The following is a 16,748-nucleotide window of genomic DNA, read 5'->3' on the forward strand; positions in this document are numbered from 1 at the left end:
CAATGGTGGATCCAATTCAAACAGGCCCTCGAGGCCCAAGCATATCTGACTCTTGGCAAAAGTGGGCCGTCGGCGGTGATAAAGCCCGATCTCCGGGATGCCCCACCTGCACCGAATCCCGATACATTATACGGTACCTCGGCAGGCGCCAGGTCCCCAACCAAAGCGGCAAGAACTCCGACAACGATCTTCGTTCCACTGTATTCTTTCAGTTTTGTTCTGTGCTGTTTTGTTAAGAATATATTTCAGTCTACTCCGTTGTCAACTGATGGATGTACTTTCTACTGAAAATAAATATTCCTGTTTCGTCTCTCCGTTCGTTCTCAGGGTTGCCTCTCTTGGCCATTGTGAGACCTTTGGTATCCTCGAAATCGTTCTTATAACCGTTTGACATTCAAACGCAGCGCGAATTTGACAAACGCACATCATTTCCCCGTGTCGGGTCCGCTGTTGTCACAAACGTTGAAGTCCTGGGCGGCTCCGTCTGAACCAGGAACGGCTGCTCGTCTTTGTTATTAATACTTTCTGTTGCCGACTCAACTCATCAACAACCGATCGTCCCCTCAACCCCGTCTCCGCGGTTGCGATTTCTTGCCATCAACCAGTGTCCTCTAGCTGTCACCTGGGCTACCCGCCTGTCCAGAGCCATGGACTGGTTTGGCCGTGCTAAGATCGCCTTCACTCACTCACCTTCGCCGTTGCCATTGCGAAGGAAAGACGGCACTGCGACAGACTTGCCGACAGTGTGCGAAGCAAGCACTCCTCCATGCCAACTCAACCCGCTGCTTTTCAATGGTCATCTCCAAACCATGTGGACTGCTGTGAAGCAGCACGGGCCGCCCATCTACTACCGCAGAAGGATCTTCGATGCCGACCACAAGACGTATACCGGTACCTTCGCCGTCGATTTTGTGGTCGACCCGCACCAAGATGTCGACGAGTCCCTGCCTCCAAGGACTTCCTACTTCTCTGAAGAAGAGTTCGCCAAGATCGGGTCAGACGACACCAGGCCCATGCTCATCGTGCTTCATGGCTTGTCAGGCGGATCCCATGAGATCTATCTCCGTCATTCCATTGCCCCTCTGGTAATGGATGGAGGAGACTGGGAGATCTGTGTAGTGAACTCTCGTGGGTGCGCCAACAGCAAGGTGACAAGCGGCACTCTCTTCAATGCCAGGGCCACTTGGGATGTCCGACAGGTTCGTGCACCCCCGATATGGATCAACCAGCACGGGAGTATGCTGACGCGTTGAAAAGATTGTGAAGTGGGCGAGACGGACGTTCCCAAACCGGCCTCTCTTCGGCCTTGGGTTTTCGCTGGGCGCGAATATTCTGACCAACGTAAGTCTGTCGTTCATGGATGGTAATGGCAGATCCTTCTGATGACACTCCGTAGTATGTTGGCGAGGAGGGCGCGAGCTGCCCATTGAAGGGTGCTATCGCCGTCGGCAACCCCTTTGATTTGGAAGTTGCCAACAAGGCTCTCCAACGGACATTGTTAGGAAAGCAGGTGTACTCGCGCGTCATGGGGAGTAAGTTGGCGTCATAACAGCACCGCTGAGGAAGGATTTTAACATGCTACAGCGAATATGAAGAAGCTCATCAACCTCCATAAGGACGCAGTGCTTACGCACACAAACCTGAACTTCGACCAGATCCAAAACGTGACCTTTCTGCATGAGTTTGACCGAGAAGTACAGTTAGTACATATCCAAAAACTCCATGCATGTCGAGTCAATTGTTTAACAAGGCGTCGCCAGGACTGTGACCTGGGGTTACCCGACCGAGAATGCCTACTACCGTGACGCTTCATCATCAGATGCAGTCCTCGCCATCAGGATTCCCTTCCTTGCCATCTCGGCCCTGGATGATCCGGTAGGCGGCCCCCTTACCCCTGATTACCGGACCCCTGCTTACCCATCCACAGATTGCAGTGTTTGACGCCATTCCCTTCGAAGAGTTCAAGCAGAATCCGTACACAGTCCTACTCACAACCTCACTGGGCGGGCACCTTTCGTGGTTTGAGGTTGGCGGCGGGAGGTGGCACGCGAAACCGGTACGTGATGCCCATCTGTGATATCAGACAATGTCCTAACTCGAATTAGATCTGCGATTTCCTCAAACAAATGACAACCGAAATCGATCTCGATTCTATTACGCCCAATGCCAACGGAGCAGGGCGCAAGTACCAGTTCGTCACCAACTTTGACCCGATGAGGCGGAAGTTGCAAGTCATCGACAACTGACCGGAAGGAATTGATATGTTTGCGCAACTGGGTTAGTATTGCGTGAATATAGAAATAGACGGCATACAGGTACAGTCGCGATGATGTGCATAGGCTAGGCTAGACTCATAGTTAGACAATCCTCACATATGCAAATACACATAAAATTCCGGTTTCAGGGCTTGACAGCAGACAAACCCCTTAAATCCGACTGTTTGACTGTAGACAGATAGCTGCCAGGACAAGGAAAACCGCCGCTGACGACCCTGTATGGTATCTAAACCCGAACCGATACAATCCCATTATAGCCGCCCCCCTCAGAAACGCCAGACGCCCGCCATGCAGATGAACGCCGTTACAAACCAAGAAACCCCCAAGTAAGAACCTCACTCTGGCGCAAACGAAACTCTCTTCTTCTTGGCCTTAGCCGCCTTCGTTCCTGTAGCAGCAACTTCCGCGATGCTCTCCTCCTCGTGCTGTCCCTTGCCGGTACTACCGTCCTTATTCCGCTTTCGCTTCCTCCGCAGCGACTCCTTGGTATCTTCGAGCTTGGCCTTGCGCTCCGCCTCCTTTTTCTCCGCCTCGATCCGCCGCGCCTCGCGGATCTCCTCCATCTGCCGCGCCCGCATCAACTTGGACTCGATCTGCCCTTCCTTTTCGGCTTGGACGAGGGCGAGTATCGTGGTCATGCTTTCCTGTAGAAGGCGTAAATGGTTAGATGACTGAATTGGGCGGTGGAAGGGGGGAAGAGTGTAATGCGTGGGGGGTGAAACGAACCTTGTCATCCACAAACACCTTGCCCTTCTTCTTCCCCCTCGGCTTGGTCACGCCCACCGGAGTGACCATGTTCAGTTCTGGGATGCCCAGCTCCTTGTCGGTGTAAATTGGTTTCTTCTTCTTCTTGCTCTTGTCAAGCCCTGGCAAGTTGGGGCGGCCCTTAACTTGTTTTGCGGGGAGGTTTGCTTTGGCCCCTGATCGGCTTTTCGTCTTGGAGATGCCGTCTGACGAGGGCTTTTTGCCGCCGCCCGCGCCGCCTGTTTTGCTGCCGGCGTGCTTGTTCTTTATTGTGCGTGTGGGCGCCATTGGTCAAGTTGGCTGTGGTACCTAATGGGGAGCTGTCGTTGTTTCGCCTTGCAGTGGCTTTTTCCACATGCAATGGAGCTCAGAAAATTTCGGGGACAGTCCCTTATCGGGGCTAATCTGGGTGGGGCTCTCCAAGGGGTCCGCGGGCAGCAACTCCCGGCAGGCAACATCTTCGCGCGGGGTCATTGATCTTTGTCACTGTCGATCGCGGTGCCAGGCTAAAATTTGGTAAGAGGCGCCAACAGTTCGCGACAATTGAACTCTGGCAGAAACATAACGCTGTTTCTAGACCTCTCTGTACCTCTAGGATCCTACAATGAGCTCGTCTCAACCCGCACCCCGATGGGCGGCCTTTGCGCGCGACACCAACGAGACTAAGATCCAGATCGCCCTTAACCTCGACGGCGGCGCATTCCCGCCAGACACCGATCCGCGCCTGCAAGTGAACGGCGCCGACAGCCATGCCTCCCAGTCGAGCAAGTCGCAAACTATAAGCATCAACACGGGCATTGGATTTCTCGACCACATGCTGCATGCCCTTGCAAAGCACGCCGGTTGGAGTATGGCGCTCGCCTGCAAAGGCGACCTGCACAGTCAGTCCTTGCTCGCCTCTCCCCCGCGTCTTACGCCACGAACCTAACAGTAATCTTCTTTACACAGTCGACGACCACCACACAGCCGAAGACGTCTGCATCTCGCTGGGCTACGCCTTCGCCCGGGCCCTCGGCACGCCCACGGGCCTGGCCCGCTTCGGGTACGCCTACGCGCCGCTTGACGAGGCGCTCAGCCGGGCGGTAGTCGACCTGTCGAACCGGCCGTACAGCGTCATCGACCTTGGGCTCAAGCGCGAGAAGATAGGCGACCTCAGCACCGAGATGATCCCGCACTGCCTGCAAAGTTTCGCGCAGGCTGCCCGCGTCACGCTGCACGTCGACTGCCTGCGGGGCGACAACGATCACCACAGGGCTGAGAGCGCGTTCAAGGCCCTGGCGGTCGCCGTGAGGCAGGCGACAAGCAGGGTCGCGGGGAGGGAGGGGGAGGTGCCGAGTACGAAGGGAACACTGAGTGTATGAGGGGAAGTTAGGTCTGGATATGGTGGCCTTGTCAAACCGTTAAAGACAAAGAGCGAAATGGGATTAGATGGCGTTTATATTATAAACTTTCCACTTATGGGCACGGCTCCCAGGCGGGGTGGTATATGTAGTGCAATCATACTTCTGAACTAGAAGAAGGAAGAGGAAAGGAATGTGGTAGGAAAATGGACAAAAGTGAAATTATAGAACTAATCAGAGTAAAAAGGGCAATTCTCAAAACAAAAACACCTCCGTCGTTGAGCGTGTGGACAGTCTCGTCTCTTGCAATGCCGAATATCAGATGACAGCCCCACAGTGGTATGACGTTTTACCCGAACCTGCTATACCAGGACGGATTCATCTCATTCTCAGGCTATCATCATTGGGATGGTCGAAGGGGTTTCACAGTCATATCACGCACTCATTGAGTAGTGGAAGGGGAATCCGAGACTCATCAGCTGCGTTTTCAACTTCCTCAAATAATTATCGGCGCATGGTCACTACCAATACCAGCACCTGGTAGGGTCTTGTTGTGGAACCCAAACTTCGACAGAAGCCACAGGTGATACTGGCCCAGGACTCGACTCAAATCAATTTGGACGAGAGAGGGTCCATATCTCACTTGATAAATTATCAAGAGCCTGTCGCCAGGACGCCATAGCATGCCGAGAGTAAAGTGATCCCGCCGAATCAGCCATCTACACCCTCCCTCACTCGTCGAGGCCCTTGCTCCAGAAACGGGGGGAAAGTGGAAACACGGACAAACCAAGATGCCCTCGATCAACGAAAGCAAACACGATGAGGCAGTCGACGCCTCCTGGGAAGCGACTCGCGGCGCCATATCCGGTGCCGTCAAGTGGGGCATCGCGAGCGCCTTGCTCGGCGGCGTCGGCTACGCCCTGTCGCCCATATACCGGGGGCTGACGATTCAGTTCAAAGTGTACGTTCATTAACTCCTTCATTAGTGGCACCTGGCAGGCTTCTGGAGTTGGGTAAGGCCGGGCTGATTGGATGTGGTTTCGTGCGATAGGTACCTCCAGATGTCGGGCATGGTGCTGGGGAGCATGATCGAGGCGGACCAACGGCTACGGCAGTATGAGGCGCGGGTAAGGGCGCAGAGGCGACTGGCCAGGGATCAAGCTTATTGGGCAAGCTTTGAGAAGGAGTTTGGGAAGAACGAGGACGAGCATGGACGGTAGTTAAGAGGATCGACAAGGGAGGTTGAAGAAGGCGGGTTGGACATGGCTAAGGCATGTGTACAATAACCAGCACTGTATATAAAATGCCATTCGGGATCCAGGTCCAGCCAACGGAGCTTCCTTGGGTATCTTGATTTTGATCTTATCTAACGCTCACTTCTTGGACAGCTCAAACTTCTTCGGGTCCATGTTCAGCTTGCACAGCCTCGCCACGCACCCGCTCAGCTGCAGCAGTGTCTGCACGCCTTCGAGGATCTTCATATGCGTGAAGCCAATCTCCTTGATGAACTCGAGCTTGGCATGCTCGCTCAGCGTTGGGATGGTCTTGGTCACCTTGAACATGGTGCTGATGATGTCGTGGCTCGAGTACCCCAGGTCCCACAGCTCGCGCAGCGTGTCGAGCGCCGAGTCGACATTGCCCTCGTAGCACGCCTTGAGCATGGCTTGGACCTTGATCGGGTGCGGCGAGTCGACCACCTTGAAGACGTTGTCGCCCGACACGAAGCCGAAGCCGGCGTACGTCGACTGCAGGTTGTTGATGGCCTGCCGCATGTCACCCTCGGCGCTGAAGACGAGTGCCGCCAGGCCGTCATCGCTGTACTCGACCTTCTCGGCCTCGATGATTTGTAGCAGCCGCTTGACCACCTGGGCGTCGGTCAGCTTGGCGTACCGCAGGATGGCGCAGCGTGACTGCAGCGGCTCAATGATCTTGTTGGACTGGTTGCATGCGAAGGCGAAGCGGGTTGTGTTGGAGTAGATCTCCATTGTTCGCCGGAGAGCTTGCTGCGCGCCAGATGTCATGCTGTCGGCTTCGTCGAGGATGACTATTTTGTGCCGCCCTTGGGGAAGCGTGACTTTTTTCTGTGCAAAGCCCTTGATCCGTTGCCGGACCACTTCGATGCCTGCAAACGGTCGTCAGCGTCTACGTCAGGGGAAGGAACTAGCAAAATACGAACCTCGTTCGTCACTGGCATTCAGCTCCAGAACCGCCTCCTTGTACGAGTCTCCAAGTAATTGCCTCGCCAGACACAATACACTGGTCGTCTTGCCGATACCGGGCATGCCCGAGATGATAAGGTGTGGCATGTTGCCATCGCGTGCAATGATTTTCAACCGCTCAATCGTTTCTGTGTTGCCGACAACATCGTCGAGGAAAACAGGCCTGTACTTTTCCACCCTGACACATGGTCAGCACTTGCATTTGTCTCTTTCGGTCAGCCACAATTATGCACTCACCATGGCAACTCGTACGTGGGACTGGCATTTGGGTTCGCGGTAAGGGCCTTATAGGCGGCCGTCGACGACTCGCCTCTCTCTTCTGCCCTTGCTGTCGGCATTGTGATTGATGCAGCGAGCCGGAAGTGTAGTGATCGAGTGGCGAGAAACTGTCTGAGTACACACTATGTGGTTGCTCTTAATAACGTTCAAGTTAGCCTTCAAGGTTGGTTCGGTCGCGACGCGACGCGACGCGTAGGTCCGGGATTTAAATTGGTTCAGAATGTGCTCTCTAACCCTAACCCTTCGGTTTCTGACTCTCCTTTAACGCATTCAACCGGCCTTGCTTACTTCATATTCCTGGTTAAGATCACAGAATCCAACTGAACATGGTAGAATGCAATTTGAGGTTCTTTCTAGAAATTATTGATAATTTAGGTGTATTTCTACTCTTGTCTTGGGCCATCTATAACTGCACTTAGTCCGGTCATCGAATGACACGGCACAACCCTTATGTACGGTAGTCGCCATTGATGGTGCTGTAAACCAGATCAGAAAACGGGCAAAGAAAAGCTGGGTGGGGTAACTCACATGTACTCGTGGCTGTAGTCGCAGGTCCAGTACGTAGCCTGCTTGTCACCCATGCCCAGGCGGACCAGGATCTCGAGGTCTTCAAGCTCGAGGATCTCGGCAGCTCTCGCCTATACCAAGTTAGTGGCTGGTTACTATCAAAGAAGTGCAACTTGTCTTACCTCGTCGACCTTCTCTGGCTCACCGTTGACCAGGAGCTTCAGTTCGGCCGTGCCGTCGGTGGGGATGAACGACACGTTGGTCTTTTCCGGGGAGATCTCAGGGACCTCGTTAATCGGCTGGCCTGGCTCAGAAATGAGCGCGTATCCCGTAGCGCACAGGATGCGACCCCTGAGACGTGTTAGTGAAACCACGATACCGTACCTAAGACGTTCAACACGCACCAGTTCGCGTCCTTGCCATACAACGCCGTCTTGACGAGCGGCGACCGGGAAATCGTGCTGGCAACTCTGCGGGCCGCCTCCTCGCTGGGCGACTCGGTCACGCGGATGGTGACAAACTTGGTGGCGCCCTCGCCATCGCGCACAATCAGCTGCGCCAGCTCGGCCGCAAACCCAGTCAGCACGTCGCGAAAGGCGTCGTAGTCGGGCGTGCCCCGAGCTACTTCCTTGCCGCCTGCGGCGCCGTTCGCAAGCAGCGCGACCGTGTCGTTGGTCGACGTATCGCCGTCGATGGTGATGCTGTTGAAGGAGCGGTCCACGGCGTACTTGAGCGCCGAGGGCAGGGCAGCCGGCGAGACGGGCGCGTCGGTGGCGATGACGCCGAGCAGCGTCGCCATGTTGGGGTGAATCATGCCGGCGCCCTTGGTCATGCCCGCTATCCTGTACTCGACGCCTGGCGACGAGGGCAGGCTGAAGGTGCGCGACATGAGCTTGGGGAACGTGTCGGTGGTGCAGATGGCCTTGGCCGCCGTCAGCCAGTGCTCGTGGGACCCACCCATGGCTTTGTGCGCGGCGGGGACGTTGTCGAGAATCTTGTCGATGGGCAGCCGCTGGCCGATGACGCCGGTGCTCATGACGAGGGTGCTGTCGGCCTGGCCGATGCACTTATCGGTTGCCTGTGCCATCTTGGTGGCGTCCTCCAGGCCGCCCTTGCCCGTGACGGCATTGGCGCATCCCGAGTTGATGATGACGCCCTGGATCCCCTGGTTGCTCTTTTTCTGCAACAGGCTGCGGCTGAAGGTGACGGGGGCGGCTTGGAACTTATTCTTGGTGAAGACGGCAGCTGCAGCACACGGCGCATCCGACGTCAACAGGGCCAGGTCCGGCTTGGTCGTGTTGCTGGGCTTGACGCCTACTATGGTGCCCGAGACCCGGAAGCCGATGGGATACGTGCCATGAGTCGGGACATACTTCTTCTTGGCAGCGGGAATCGAGCCGTTGGAGGGTGCAGAGTAGGCTCGAGACGTCGTCCGAATGTGATGGGCTAACTGTACCCGCGATTGCCTCGCTTGACTCAGAAGACACCCAGTGACGCCCGCCATAGCCGTCTGCGATCCTGTTTGGGAAGGAGCAGGCGAATTGGCGGTTTGAGTCACAAACTCAAAAAGTCACGGCTTGTTTCGAAAGTGAAGCGACACCGGAGCTGATCTCGAGTGCAAAAAGTCCACAACAAGAGGAAGTCGGAAACAAGACCCAGAGCCTCTTTTAAAAGCTTATGCCGTTCCTTGACTCATACTCTCTCATGTACCGACGCGACGGCATACACAAGACTTTGATAGATCACCTCTCTGCAACTTTGTTGAGAAACAAGAGAAGGGGTGGAAGGGAATGTACCATTCTAGCCACTGCGGCGGTGTCAGCAAACTTGAAAACAACTGTGGCTGACCGGAACTTGGTGCCGGAGCCCCGTTTACTCCACCAACCAGCTGCCCCCATAAAAACAATCCCGTTTGCTGCAATTTTCTTCCTCCTTCCATTCCTTTGACACGCTCCAAAAGAACACGAATCACCATCTGTCTCCTAGGAGCTGCATTCCTTTCCATTCCCGGCCCGTCTGGGCCTTCCTGCATCACACCTTTTCCAAACTTCCCCTGCCATGTATTTCTGAGTCTTCGTGTTCTGGGTTGAAGGCTTCTCGGGAAATTTTGAGACAAGTCCACACCAAGCGAAAAGCCGTTCCCATCTCTTTCACGTCTCCAACAAACACACAATGTCGTCGGAAATCCTCGATGCCTATTGGGCAGCGCCGCCAATGGCACGCACATTGGCAACCGCCATTTTCGTCACGTCGGTTTCAGTGTACACTGGCTTGCTACCGGTCTCGTGGATCTACTTCAGCGAGGACAGGTTGTTGCGGCTGCCGCCCGAGATATGGCGCCTGGCCACAGCCTTCTTGCTCAGTACCCCAAAAATTGGCATCGTTTTGGACCCCTACTTCGGTATGGGCGGCCCGGCGAATTTTACTGGCGACGAGTGTTGTCTGACTTTCGCGAAACAGCCTACCAAAGCCTGAAGCAGCTGGAGACAGCCAACGTCAAGTTCCCGAGGAAGGAGGACCTCCTTTGGTACCTGGTGACGGTCGGTGGTTTCATCATTGTAGGTCCCTCTCATTTACTGTTGTCTTGATCACGACAGACACGACACCTCGTATATCTGCCCGCATAGTGCTTGCTCTCCCAACTATCGCGGTTCCTGGAAACGAGGAAGATCACCCCCGTGTGTCGGCCGGCCCATCATTCGCATTTAGGGTCAGTCGACGTGCGGGCATGGTGGGATGTCTTATGGATGGCCCGGGTGAAGCTCTCCGTTCGCTCGGGTGGTTTTTTTTTTGCTCCCTACATATTTGACGTCCAAGGCCTGGTGGCGCGTTTTCGGCAAGAAGAGAAAGCTGCTAACCTTAAGCATAGCTCCTCAATCGCGTGTTCTTGGGAGGCTACTTCTTCCTCCATGGGCTTATCATTGCCATTGCCTACACGGCGAATCAGGATTTGCGCGGTGTCAAGTCGACGTATTTCTTCTTCACCGTGCCGGCGCAGGCGGTCCCGTATTGCATGCTTCTCGGATCGCTGCTCATGAGCCCCAGTCTGGTCCCGCTACAAATCACGGGCATCATTGCGGCTCATCTGCACGATTTCCTCTCGCGCCTGTGGCCTGAGTTTGGAGGGGGCCGGAATTTGCTGGCTACTCCGTCCTTCGTCTCGTACCTCGTGCAGACTCCCAGGGTTTTGCAACGCGACTACGGCACAGCCATTCGCCCGCCCGGGGCGCAGCCATCGGGCAGCACAGGTGCGTCGACCGGCTCGGTGCTCCCCGACGCGTGGAAGACGAGAGGTTCTGGGCATCGCCTGGGCTGAAGTGAGGGGAGGCCAGTGTAATTGTACGAGAATTGTAAAATGGTTTATGTTAGGACAATGGTCGTTGAATACGCATCACCGAGCATTTATTCTGATGTTGGATCTGTCTTGTGGTGGGCCATTCTCCCACTGGACGCGCTGTGACAATCAGGTACCTTATGAAGTACACCTGGAACTCCCGAAGCAGAAGCCGGCTTACCACCATGAAGCCATCGGTGACCCGAATCCAAAAGTGTCAAACACATAACGCCATATCCGCCTTTGGACCGACCAACCCAACCCGAGAGATCCTTATACGTAATACAAAAAGAGTGCGTACCGTACCGTCGTCACTAGAACTAAATCACCAGATATCGCTCCCCCTTCCAATCTCAATCTCAGCATAATGCCGAGTGCCCCCTCCGTACCCACCACCGCTGTTCCGTTCCGACCGCTTCCGGCTGTGCTTCTTACCCTTGTCGCCACTGCTACTCCCACCACCACCACTAGCACCACCGGCACCCCAGCTATCCCGCAACCGACTGCGGAACGTCCGACGACTCTCGGACTGGGACTGCGTCCCTTCCCTCTCGTCGCCGTCATAACCGAATAAGTCGTTTTCCGGGCTGGTGGTGATGGTGTTGTCCTCACGCGTCCAGCCTGATTTGGATTTACTGTTGCTGTTGCTATTGTTGTTGTTTTGGCTGCTGGCCCCTTGGGTCGCGGTGAGGTACTGGTGGTGGTAGTGCTGGGGGAAAGCGAGCGGGCCCGAGATGGTGGTGGATTCCTTGCCCGAGAGGGGCTTATCGTTGGCGCTGTTGTTCAGGAGATTCAGGGGCGGTGGGGGGAAGGCGCGAGGTTTTCTTTTGCTTGCTGGGGTTGGGTTACTGGTGCTGGTGGTGGTGCCGTCCGTGGAGGAGGCCGAGTGCGGTGGGGATGTGAAGGGGCCCATGGCCACCGCGGGGATCTGGGTTGGGCGGCGGTGGTGTCCTGCTGGCTGAATTGGGAGGCTTGAAGGCGAGTAGTCGGGTTCCCCTTGGAGGTTGACGTTGTCTTTGTTGGTGTCCTGCGGTTGGATGGGTTGAGCCGCGGTTGCGGCGGTCCGGTAGGCTTGCATGACGACATCGCCTGGCTGGGTTTTGGAGTTGGAGGACGAGGCGGGAAAAGGGGGGCTTGGGAAGGGCGGTGGTGAGGTGGTTGCTGTTGAGCGGTTGCTCGGGGTCGTTGATCCTCGGACCAGAGCCCGCGGGATGTAGGCTGGGTGAGTTGGCATCGCGCTGGCGACGTCAGGTGCGCCGAGAGGGGAGAAGGTATAAGATGACTTCTCGGGCGAGTAGGTGTATGAAGACGTATGGTCGCCTTCGTGGTGCTGGGGATCGTCCATCTTGTAGTCCATGGTGTAAGCGACGGCGGGGGCCATGTTGCCTGGTGGCCGCCTTTCGTCAAAGCTGTCCCCGTCCGAGTTGTCTTCCCGGTCAAACTGTCGTTGCCTTCGCCAATACACGACGAACAAGCCAGCAGCGCCCAGGAAGAGTGCACCGGCGCCACATGCTATACCAGCAATGGCGCCAGTGGTGAGGTTGCCGTTGGCTCCGGACTCGGCATCCCGCGGGATGCTCTGAGATCCAGTTGAGGCCATTCTCAGAGCTCGGATTCCATCCAGACCCTCGAACTGAACGATATCAACCGAGCCCTGCCTGGCTCAGATATCTTGAATTGGATGGTGCAGAGCACCTAGATCGATCGCCCAAAGGAACTAAAATAACGAACATGGGCGATCGAGAAGAGGATGGGACCGTTGGCTTGAAGATGGTAATAAAGAGGGCTACCGGCAAAAAGAAAGGCAGCCACCAGGCCAAGCCAGGACTAGCTGCTGGTGTGTATGCAGTTGGTTCTGCTTGCCCACCGGGTGCGAGCCCGGTTGCACAGTCCTCTCTGAACTGTGAGCAAACAACTGGAAGTCCAGCTTACCACGTTGCAGCAATTGAGAAGCCCAGGAGGACCGGCGAAAGGGATAGTCATACATGTCCTCAAGCTAGACAAGTACAAGTAGCCCGCCCTTGAGAGCATAGCATGACTACACATGTTGTTAACATCTTGGAGCGAATTCAATCATCTTCAATCTCTCTCCTACCCATCAAACTTGAGATCAACTGTGTCTGAAGCCGCCGGTCGCACTGGGTCGGCTGCAGAGGCAGCCTTGATTCTTCCCGGGGACATCGGGCAGCCCTTGCACGGCGCGGATGCAGACGCAAACCAATCAGGTGCCGCTACAGACGCGGCCCTCTGCATCAAGACGAGAAGGTGGTGGGCGGATGGCAGGATACCATCAGCGCCCGGCCAATGGAAGCACGCTGATGTTTCGTTTGGCGGGCGCATAAACTGCAGCGATGGACAAACGGAAGATTCCGCGGGCTATGACTGGTTGGGCAAGCGAAAGCCTTGTCCGATATGCGCAGACCCGCTCAAAGCGGGAGCCAATCGGGAGCGTCCATAGAAGGCTAATTGCCTGGGGCTAGGCAAACAAGCTTCCACATCCTCAACCGTTATTCCCGCTTCTCGTCCACTTTCTCGTCGATGAATTCATGCCCATTCCAAATGCTGTGTGCCCGGGTCAGGCTTCCAAGCACACTGCGGCCGCCACCAGATCTATGTCTTTCTCACCTCTCTGTTAGATTTCCTGCCCAACTTAGGCCCCTGAAATTTCCAATCGCTCAAGTGGGGGCCAACACACTCCGTGCTTCTCCTCAATCCTTTGGCCGTCGATCTGATCCCACTTGTTTTCGATTTTTCCCGTCGCCTGTGACGCATTGGCGGTCCCGGGGCGTTCATAACCAACGCCGTAAGCAGTGCCCCGCTCGATGGAGTCGGCGTTGACGTGGAAGGGAGAGAGCCAGTCTTGGCGGGTGGCCAGGTCATCTACACGCTGCATTAGTATGGTGTCGCCCGGCGCTTAGAACCATTCTGTCGGGAACGCCCTTCCCGCTTTCCCCGCCGGACTGACGATCAAGCTTTGCCGAGCTCGGCCGTTATCAGCCGTTTGCCTGATTTGCCCTTGATAGTTTGTGTAGGTATTCTTCCTCTCCTTGGACAGCAACAGCAACCCGCGGCGCAGAGCAGAGGCGTCCGTCGCCACTCCGGTTCGAAAGGCCGCACGATGTCTGCGGCCGTAGAATGGGTGTGACCAATCCGACAAGACGTACTGGTGCGGCGCGGCCCTAGCTTGTGTAACATCCAAACTGGCGTCGTCTCGCCGTCCCACCATTGGTTCGCTCCGAGGTCGTCTTCTTCTTGGTGGTGCTCGGGAGGTGGCCTGCCCAGTACTTTCGAGCTCAGGATGGCTGCTTTCGAAGGTGTTTCTGGGAACTGTGTCGATTGCCTTATATCAACAGCCAATTCATCAAGTCAGTCATGGACGTTGTACGGAGTACGTACCGCTCGTTCATGCTCCAAGCTGCCAGGTTTCTTCTCTCTACCTCACACAGAGTGTTTCGTCCCGGATGGCCACATTCACATGGCAGCGGTTCTCGGCTGTCACTTCTTCCGTACCTGCAGCTGCCGCTCAATCAGCGCCGGCCGAGGACCGACATGCAGCAATATAATGTCTCACAACCAGACATCAGCATAAGACGTCAAGCAGGCGATGGCATATTGGGATTGCTGGGAGCCAACGGTCATGTAGAGAATCAGACCGTCCGGGACCTCCGATTCTTAGCCCTCGTGTATCACTCTACCTGGCATTCTTCTCGAGTAAGTTGTGCTGCCATGGCACCAGCAACGGCCCGTGGTCGCCTGTGCCGTCAGTCAACTTGCACAAGCAACCGGAAAGGCCACGACTTGACAGGAAACTGAGCCTCATGCAAGGCAAAGTCGGGCGAAAGCCGCACGCCATCCCCTGATGCTCCGAGCAACTCTTTAGTCCTGTTGCCGGTACTGCCCACACCACTTCGCTTGCAGTATGTTTGCGAGAGCATCGATGTATCACACACACATTCTCCGATCAAATGGCTATCGTTGATAGTTATGGAGTATGGGCATGGCATGTGACCACTTGGTGCCTCTTTGACTCGTCAGCTCCGAGGGCCTGTAGACATCGAAGGATCAAGCAATCCGACATCAGGCACCACTTTGCCGTCTTCCTACCTTACTGTGCTTTGTCATCTCCGCTCGAGAAGGATAGATGCGTTTCAGCTGTGGGTTGTGCTTCCTGCCCATGACACTGACCCTTCTGAATGATACCGCCCTTAGAGGACAGGGGCAGGGCAGAAAGACATCGTAGACATGCAAAGAGATTCCCGGTCACTGCTAGCAATTGCTCGAGACATGCTAGGTACCAGCTCCGTTTGACAGCCTCGGTCAACGCGAGTCCTGGAGATAGTCTGGCTGAGGCGCGTGCCAGAGGCCACCCTTGTTCTGTGCTCGCCTCACCGTCGCACCCGTCGATACGAGGTATGATCTTCATGATTTTGGAGATTCTGCAAACTCGCTCGTTCCTGTCACCGTCCGTTGCCGGCTGGCACGGCCACAAATTGCAATGGGCCGCGTTCTTGCTGGAAAATATAAAGTCTCGCCATGTTGCCGTGTCTCGGGCGGACCTGCATAGTAGCGCCAGACAGCGCGTCTCCTCAAATACTCTGGCGTTTCGTTTTCAGACTGTTCTTCGAGCCATCGCCAACCTCGCAACGAGAACACCCCATTATACCTAACTCGCGATGCGCCGCCTCCAACTGCTGCTCCCGGGCCTCACCGCAGCCGAAATCCTCGGCTCCTGGACCATCTCGGCCCTCACCCGGCGTACGTACGCACGCACCCAGGTAAGGGGGAAGCTTACAACATAACAGACTGACATTATCCCATCCAGAATGCAATCCCCAGGATACAAGCTGTACCTACACCTTGACTCTCACCACCTCCTACTTGACCCACCCCGACAACTCCCGCAACGACGACATCACAACATGCTCCTTCACTGTCCTCTCCCCGGCCTCCACCACCTCCCTCATCGCCGCCGAACCGTCCTCTTCCTCCGTTCAACAGCCGCCCGCCAGAGTAAGCCAGCCGGAACAAGCTGAACTGGAAGCATCAGCGGCGAGCAAATCAGACTTTGTCTCGGTCGCCTGCGGAGAGACGGGACGGTACAGACTCAACGGCGGATGGGAGTTGGACGTCGATGTGCCGGGCGACGAGTTTCTCACTCTTGTCGTGACGGACATGGCACGGGACGCGTATGCGTTCTTTGGGTTTCGAGAGGCCGAGTTGACTTCGTCTGGAGAAAGCGGTGCGGTGAAGATTGGGGATGCGTATCACGTTGGGTCGTTTGGTTTTGTTGACGTCGATGCTGGTGCAGATGGGAAGGATGAGGGGGTTGAGACGATTGCGAGTGGTGGTGTAGTGGACGGAATGGTCAGAAAAAGGGGCGGGAGGCAGGGCATGGGAATCAAGAAGTCGAGGGGGTTAGATGTCGGGCAATTGAACGTGAGGACGGGGGTGAATGGGGCAGAGAAAGGCGCGGCGGAGGACGAGAAAGAGTGGCAGGTCAAGGGACTAACGTGGTGTATGGCCCCTTTTTCCGCTGGCGTGTCAAGCAGGCGACGAGACTGACATGACCGCAGCCCCTAATGCGGACCAGAATACCACCGACTGGGCGTTCTCCATCCTCGACATCCAGACCGGACAGGAAGCGAACTGCTCCCAGGCTATCCCCAACAGCGGCCCGACAGCCAGTTTCTACGGCATGCCCTGCGGCCAGGATGCCAAGGCTAACTTTAGAATATCATGGGGTTACAACAGCGCCGTAGACAGCGCCGTCATGACGGTGTGCTAGTAAGTCTTTCCCCGGTATTCCTTGGTGACAGGAAGCAAGTCTGACTCTGTGTTCAGCGCGCCAAACGGGACAACCGCCTGGTTTGGGTACGAGCAGGTCAGTCGCAACCAGCAGCTTGGGGACTCGAAGCAGGAGCCTGTCTACTGGACTGGTTGCGCGTAGGGACGAACTAGAAGGATACAGTATGCTTGTACTTTGTTGTGCAGGGAAACGTCGAGCGGTAGACAGTACCTGTCCTGTTCTCTCATTGATCTTGAGTATTTG

General features: G+C 55.8%; 9 protein-coding genes across 9 annotated transcripts; 6 read left to right on the forward strand and 3 right to left on the reverse strand.

The window, feature by feature from the left end:
- Positions 1 to 647: 647 nt before the first annotated feature.
- N657DRAFT_661915 (AB-hydrolase YheT) lies at positions 648 to 2,246 on the forward strand (the record flags this gene model as incomplete). Its single annotated transcript, XM_062795116.1, has 7 exons — positions 648 to 1,199; positions 1,258 to 1,341; positions 1,397 to 1,532; positions 1,585 to 1,699; positions 1,761 to 1,875; positions 1,928 to 2,056; positions 2,106 to 2,246. 7 exons carry the CDS (start codon positions 648 to 650, stop codon positions 2,244 to 2,246), a joined length of 1,272 nt encoding a protein of 423 aa, XP_062651703.1.
- A 102-nt stretch (positions 2,247 to 2,348) lies between these two features.
- On the reverse strand, positions 2,349 to 3,360 carry N657DRAFT_641997 (uncharacterized protein). Its single transcript, XM_062792258.1, has 2 exons — positions 3,003 to 3,360; positions 2,349 to 2,920 (listed from the first exon to the last, which is right to left on the reverse strand). Exons 1-2 carry the CDS (start codon positions 3,306 to 3,308, stop codon positions 2,612 to 2,614), a joined length of 615 nt encoding a protein of 204 aa, XP_062651704.1. The 5' UTR covers positions 3,309 to 3,360; the 3' UTR covers positions 2,349 to 2,611.
- A 111-nt stretch (positions 3,361 to 3,471) lies between these two features.
- Positions 3,472 to 4,562, forward strand: N657DRAFT_613079 (IGPD-domain-containing protein). Its single transcript, XM_062790405.1, has 2 exons — positions 3,472 to 3,901; positions 3,969 to 4,562. Exons 1-2 carry the CDS (start codon positions 3,625 to 3,627, stop codon positions 4,379 to 4,381), a joined length of 690 nt encoding a protein of 229 aa, XP_062651705.1. The 5' UTR covers positions 3,472 to 3,624; the 3' UTR covers positions 4,382 to 4,562.
- Positions 4,563 to 4,737: 175 nt separating this feature from the next.
- Positions 4,738 to 5,580, forward strand: N657DRAFT_669658 (uncharacterized protein; the record flags this gene model as incomplete). The annotated part of the gene is made up of 2 exons (XM_062795495.1): positions 4,738 to 5,321; positions 5,412 to 5,580. Exons 1-2 carry the CDS (start codon positions 5,152 to 5,154, stop codon positions 5,578 to 5,580), a joined length of 339 nt encoding a protein of 112 aa, XP_062651706.1. The 5' UTR covers positions 4,738 to 5,151.
- A 153-nt stretch (positions 5,581 to 5,733) lies between these two features.
- Positions 5,734 to 9,510, reverse strand: N657DRAFT_654022 (DNA replication factor C-like protein; the record flags this gene model as incomplete). The annotated part of the gene is made up of 6 exons (XM_062794468.1): positions 5,734 to 6,482; positions 6,537 to 6,757; positions 7,387 to 7,496; positions 7,548 to 7,716; positions 7,770 to 8,815; positions 9,403 to 9,510. 6 exons carry the CDS (start codon positions 9,508 to 9,510, stop codon positions 5,734 to 5,736), a joined length of 2,403 nt encoding a protein of 800 aa, XP_062651707.1.
- Positions 9,511 to 9,537: 27 nt separating this feature from the next.
- On the forward strand, positions 9,538 to 10,928 carry N657DRAFT_631648 (uncharacterized protein; the record flags this gene model as incomplete). Its single annotated transcript, XM_062791076.1, has 5 exons — positions 9,538 to 9,766; positions 9,826 to 9,923; positions 9,993 to 10,043; positions 10,235 to 10,613; positions 10,846 to 10,928. 5 exons carry the CDS (start codon positions 9,538 to 9,540, stop codon positions 10,926 to 10,928), a joined length of 840 nt encoding a protein of 279 aa, XP_062651708.1.
- N657DRAFT_642004 (uncharacterized protein) lies at positions 10,728 to 12,446 on the reverse strand. Its single transcript, XM_062792259.1, has one exon. The coding sequence runs from the start codon at positions 12,297 to 12,299 to the stop codon at positions 11,025 to 11,027; it is 1,275 nt and encodes a 424-aa protein (XP_062651709.1). The 5' UTR covers positions 12,300 to 12,446; the 3' UTR covers positions 10,728 to 11,024.
- Positions 12,447 to 13,804: 1,358 nt separating this feature from the next.
- N657DRAFT_235852 (uncharacterized protein) lies at positions 13,805 to 14,742 on the forward strand. Its single transcript, XM_062786351.1, has 2 exons — positions 13,805 to 14,410; positions 14,525 to 14,742. The coding sequence occupies exons 1-2, from the start codon at positions 14,072 to 14,074 to the stop codon at positions 14,705 to 14,707; spliced, it is 522 nt and encodes a 173-aa protein (XP_062651710.1). The 5' UTR covers positions 13,805 to 14,071; the 3' UTR covers positions 14,708 to 14,742.
- A 1,405-nt stretch (positions 14,743 to 16,147) lies between these two features.
- On the forward strand, positions 16,148 to 16,664 carry N657DRAFT_642006 (uncharacterized protein). The gene is made up of 2 exons (XM_062792260.1): positions 16,148 to 16,483; positions 16,541 to 16,664. Exons 1-2 carry the CDS (start codon positions 16,263 to 16,265, stop codon positions 16,644 to 16,646), a joined length of 327 nt encoding a protein of 108 aa, XP_062651711.1. The 5' UTR covers positions 16,148 to 16,262; the 3' UTR covers positions 16,647 to 16,664.
- The last annotated feature ends 84 nt before the right edge of the window (positions 16,665 to 16,748 follow it).

Source organism: Parathielavia appendiculata (assembly GCF_033297405.1).
Source record: "Parathielavia appendiculata strain CBS 731.68 unplaced genomic scaffold N657scaffold_2, whole genome shotgun sequence".
Lineage (NCBI taxonomy): Eukaryota > Fungi > Ascomycota > Sordariomycetes > Sordariales > Chaetomiaceae > Parathielavia > Parathielavia appendiculata.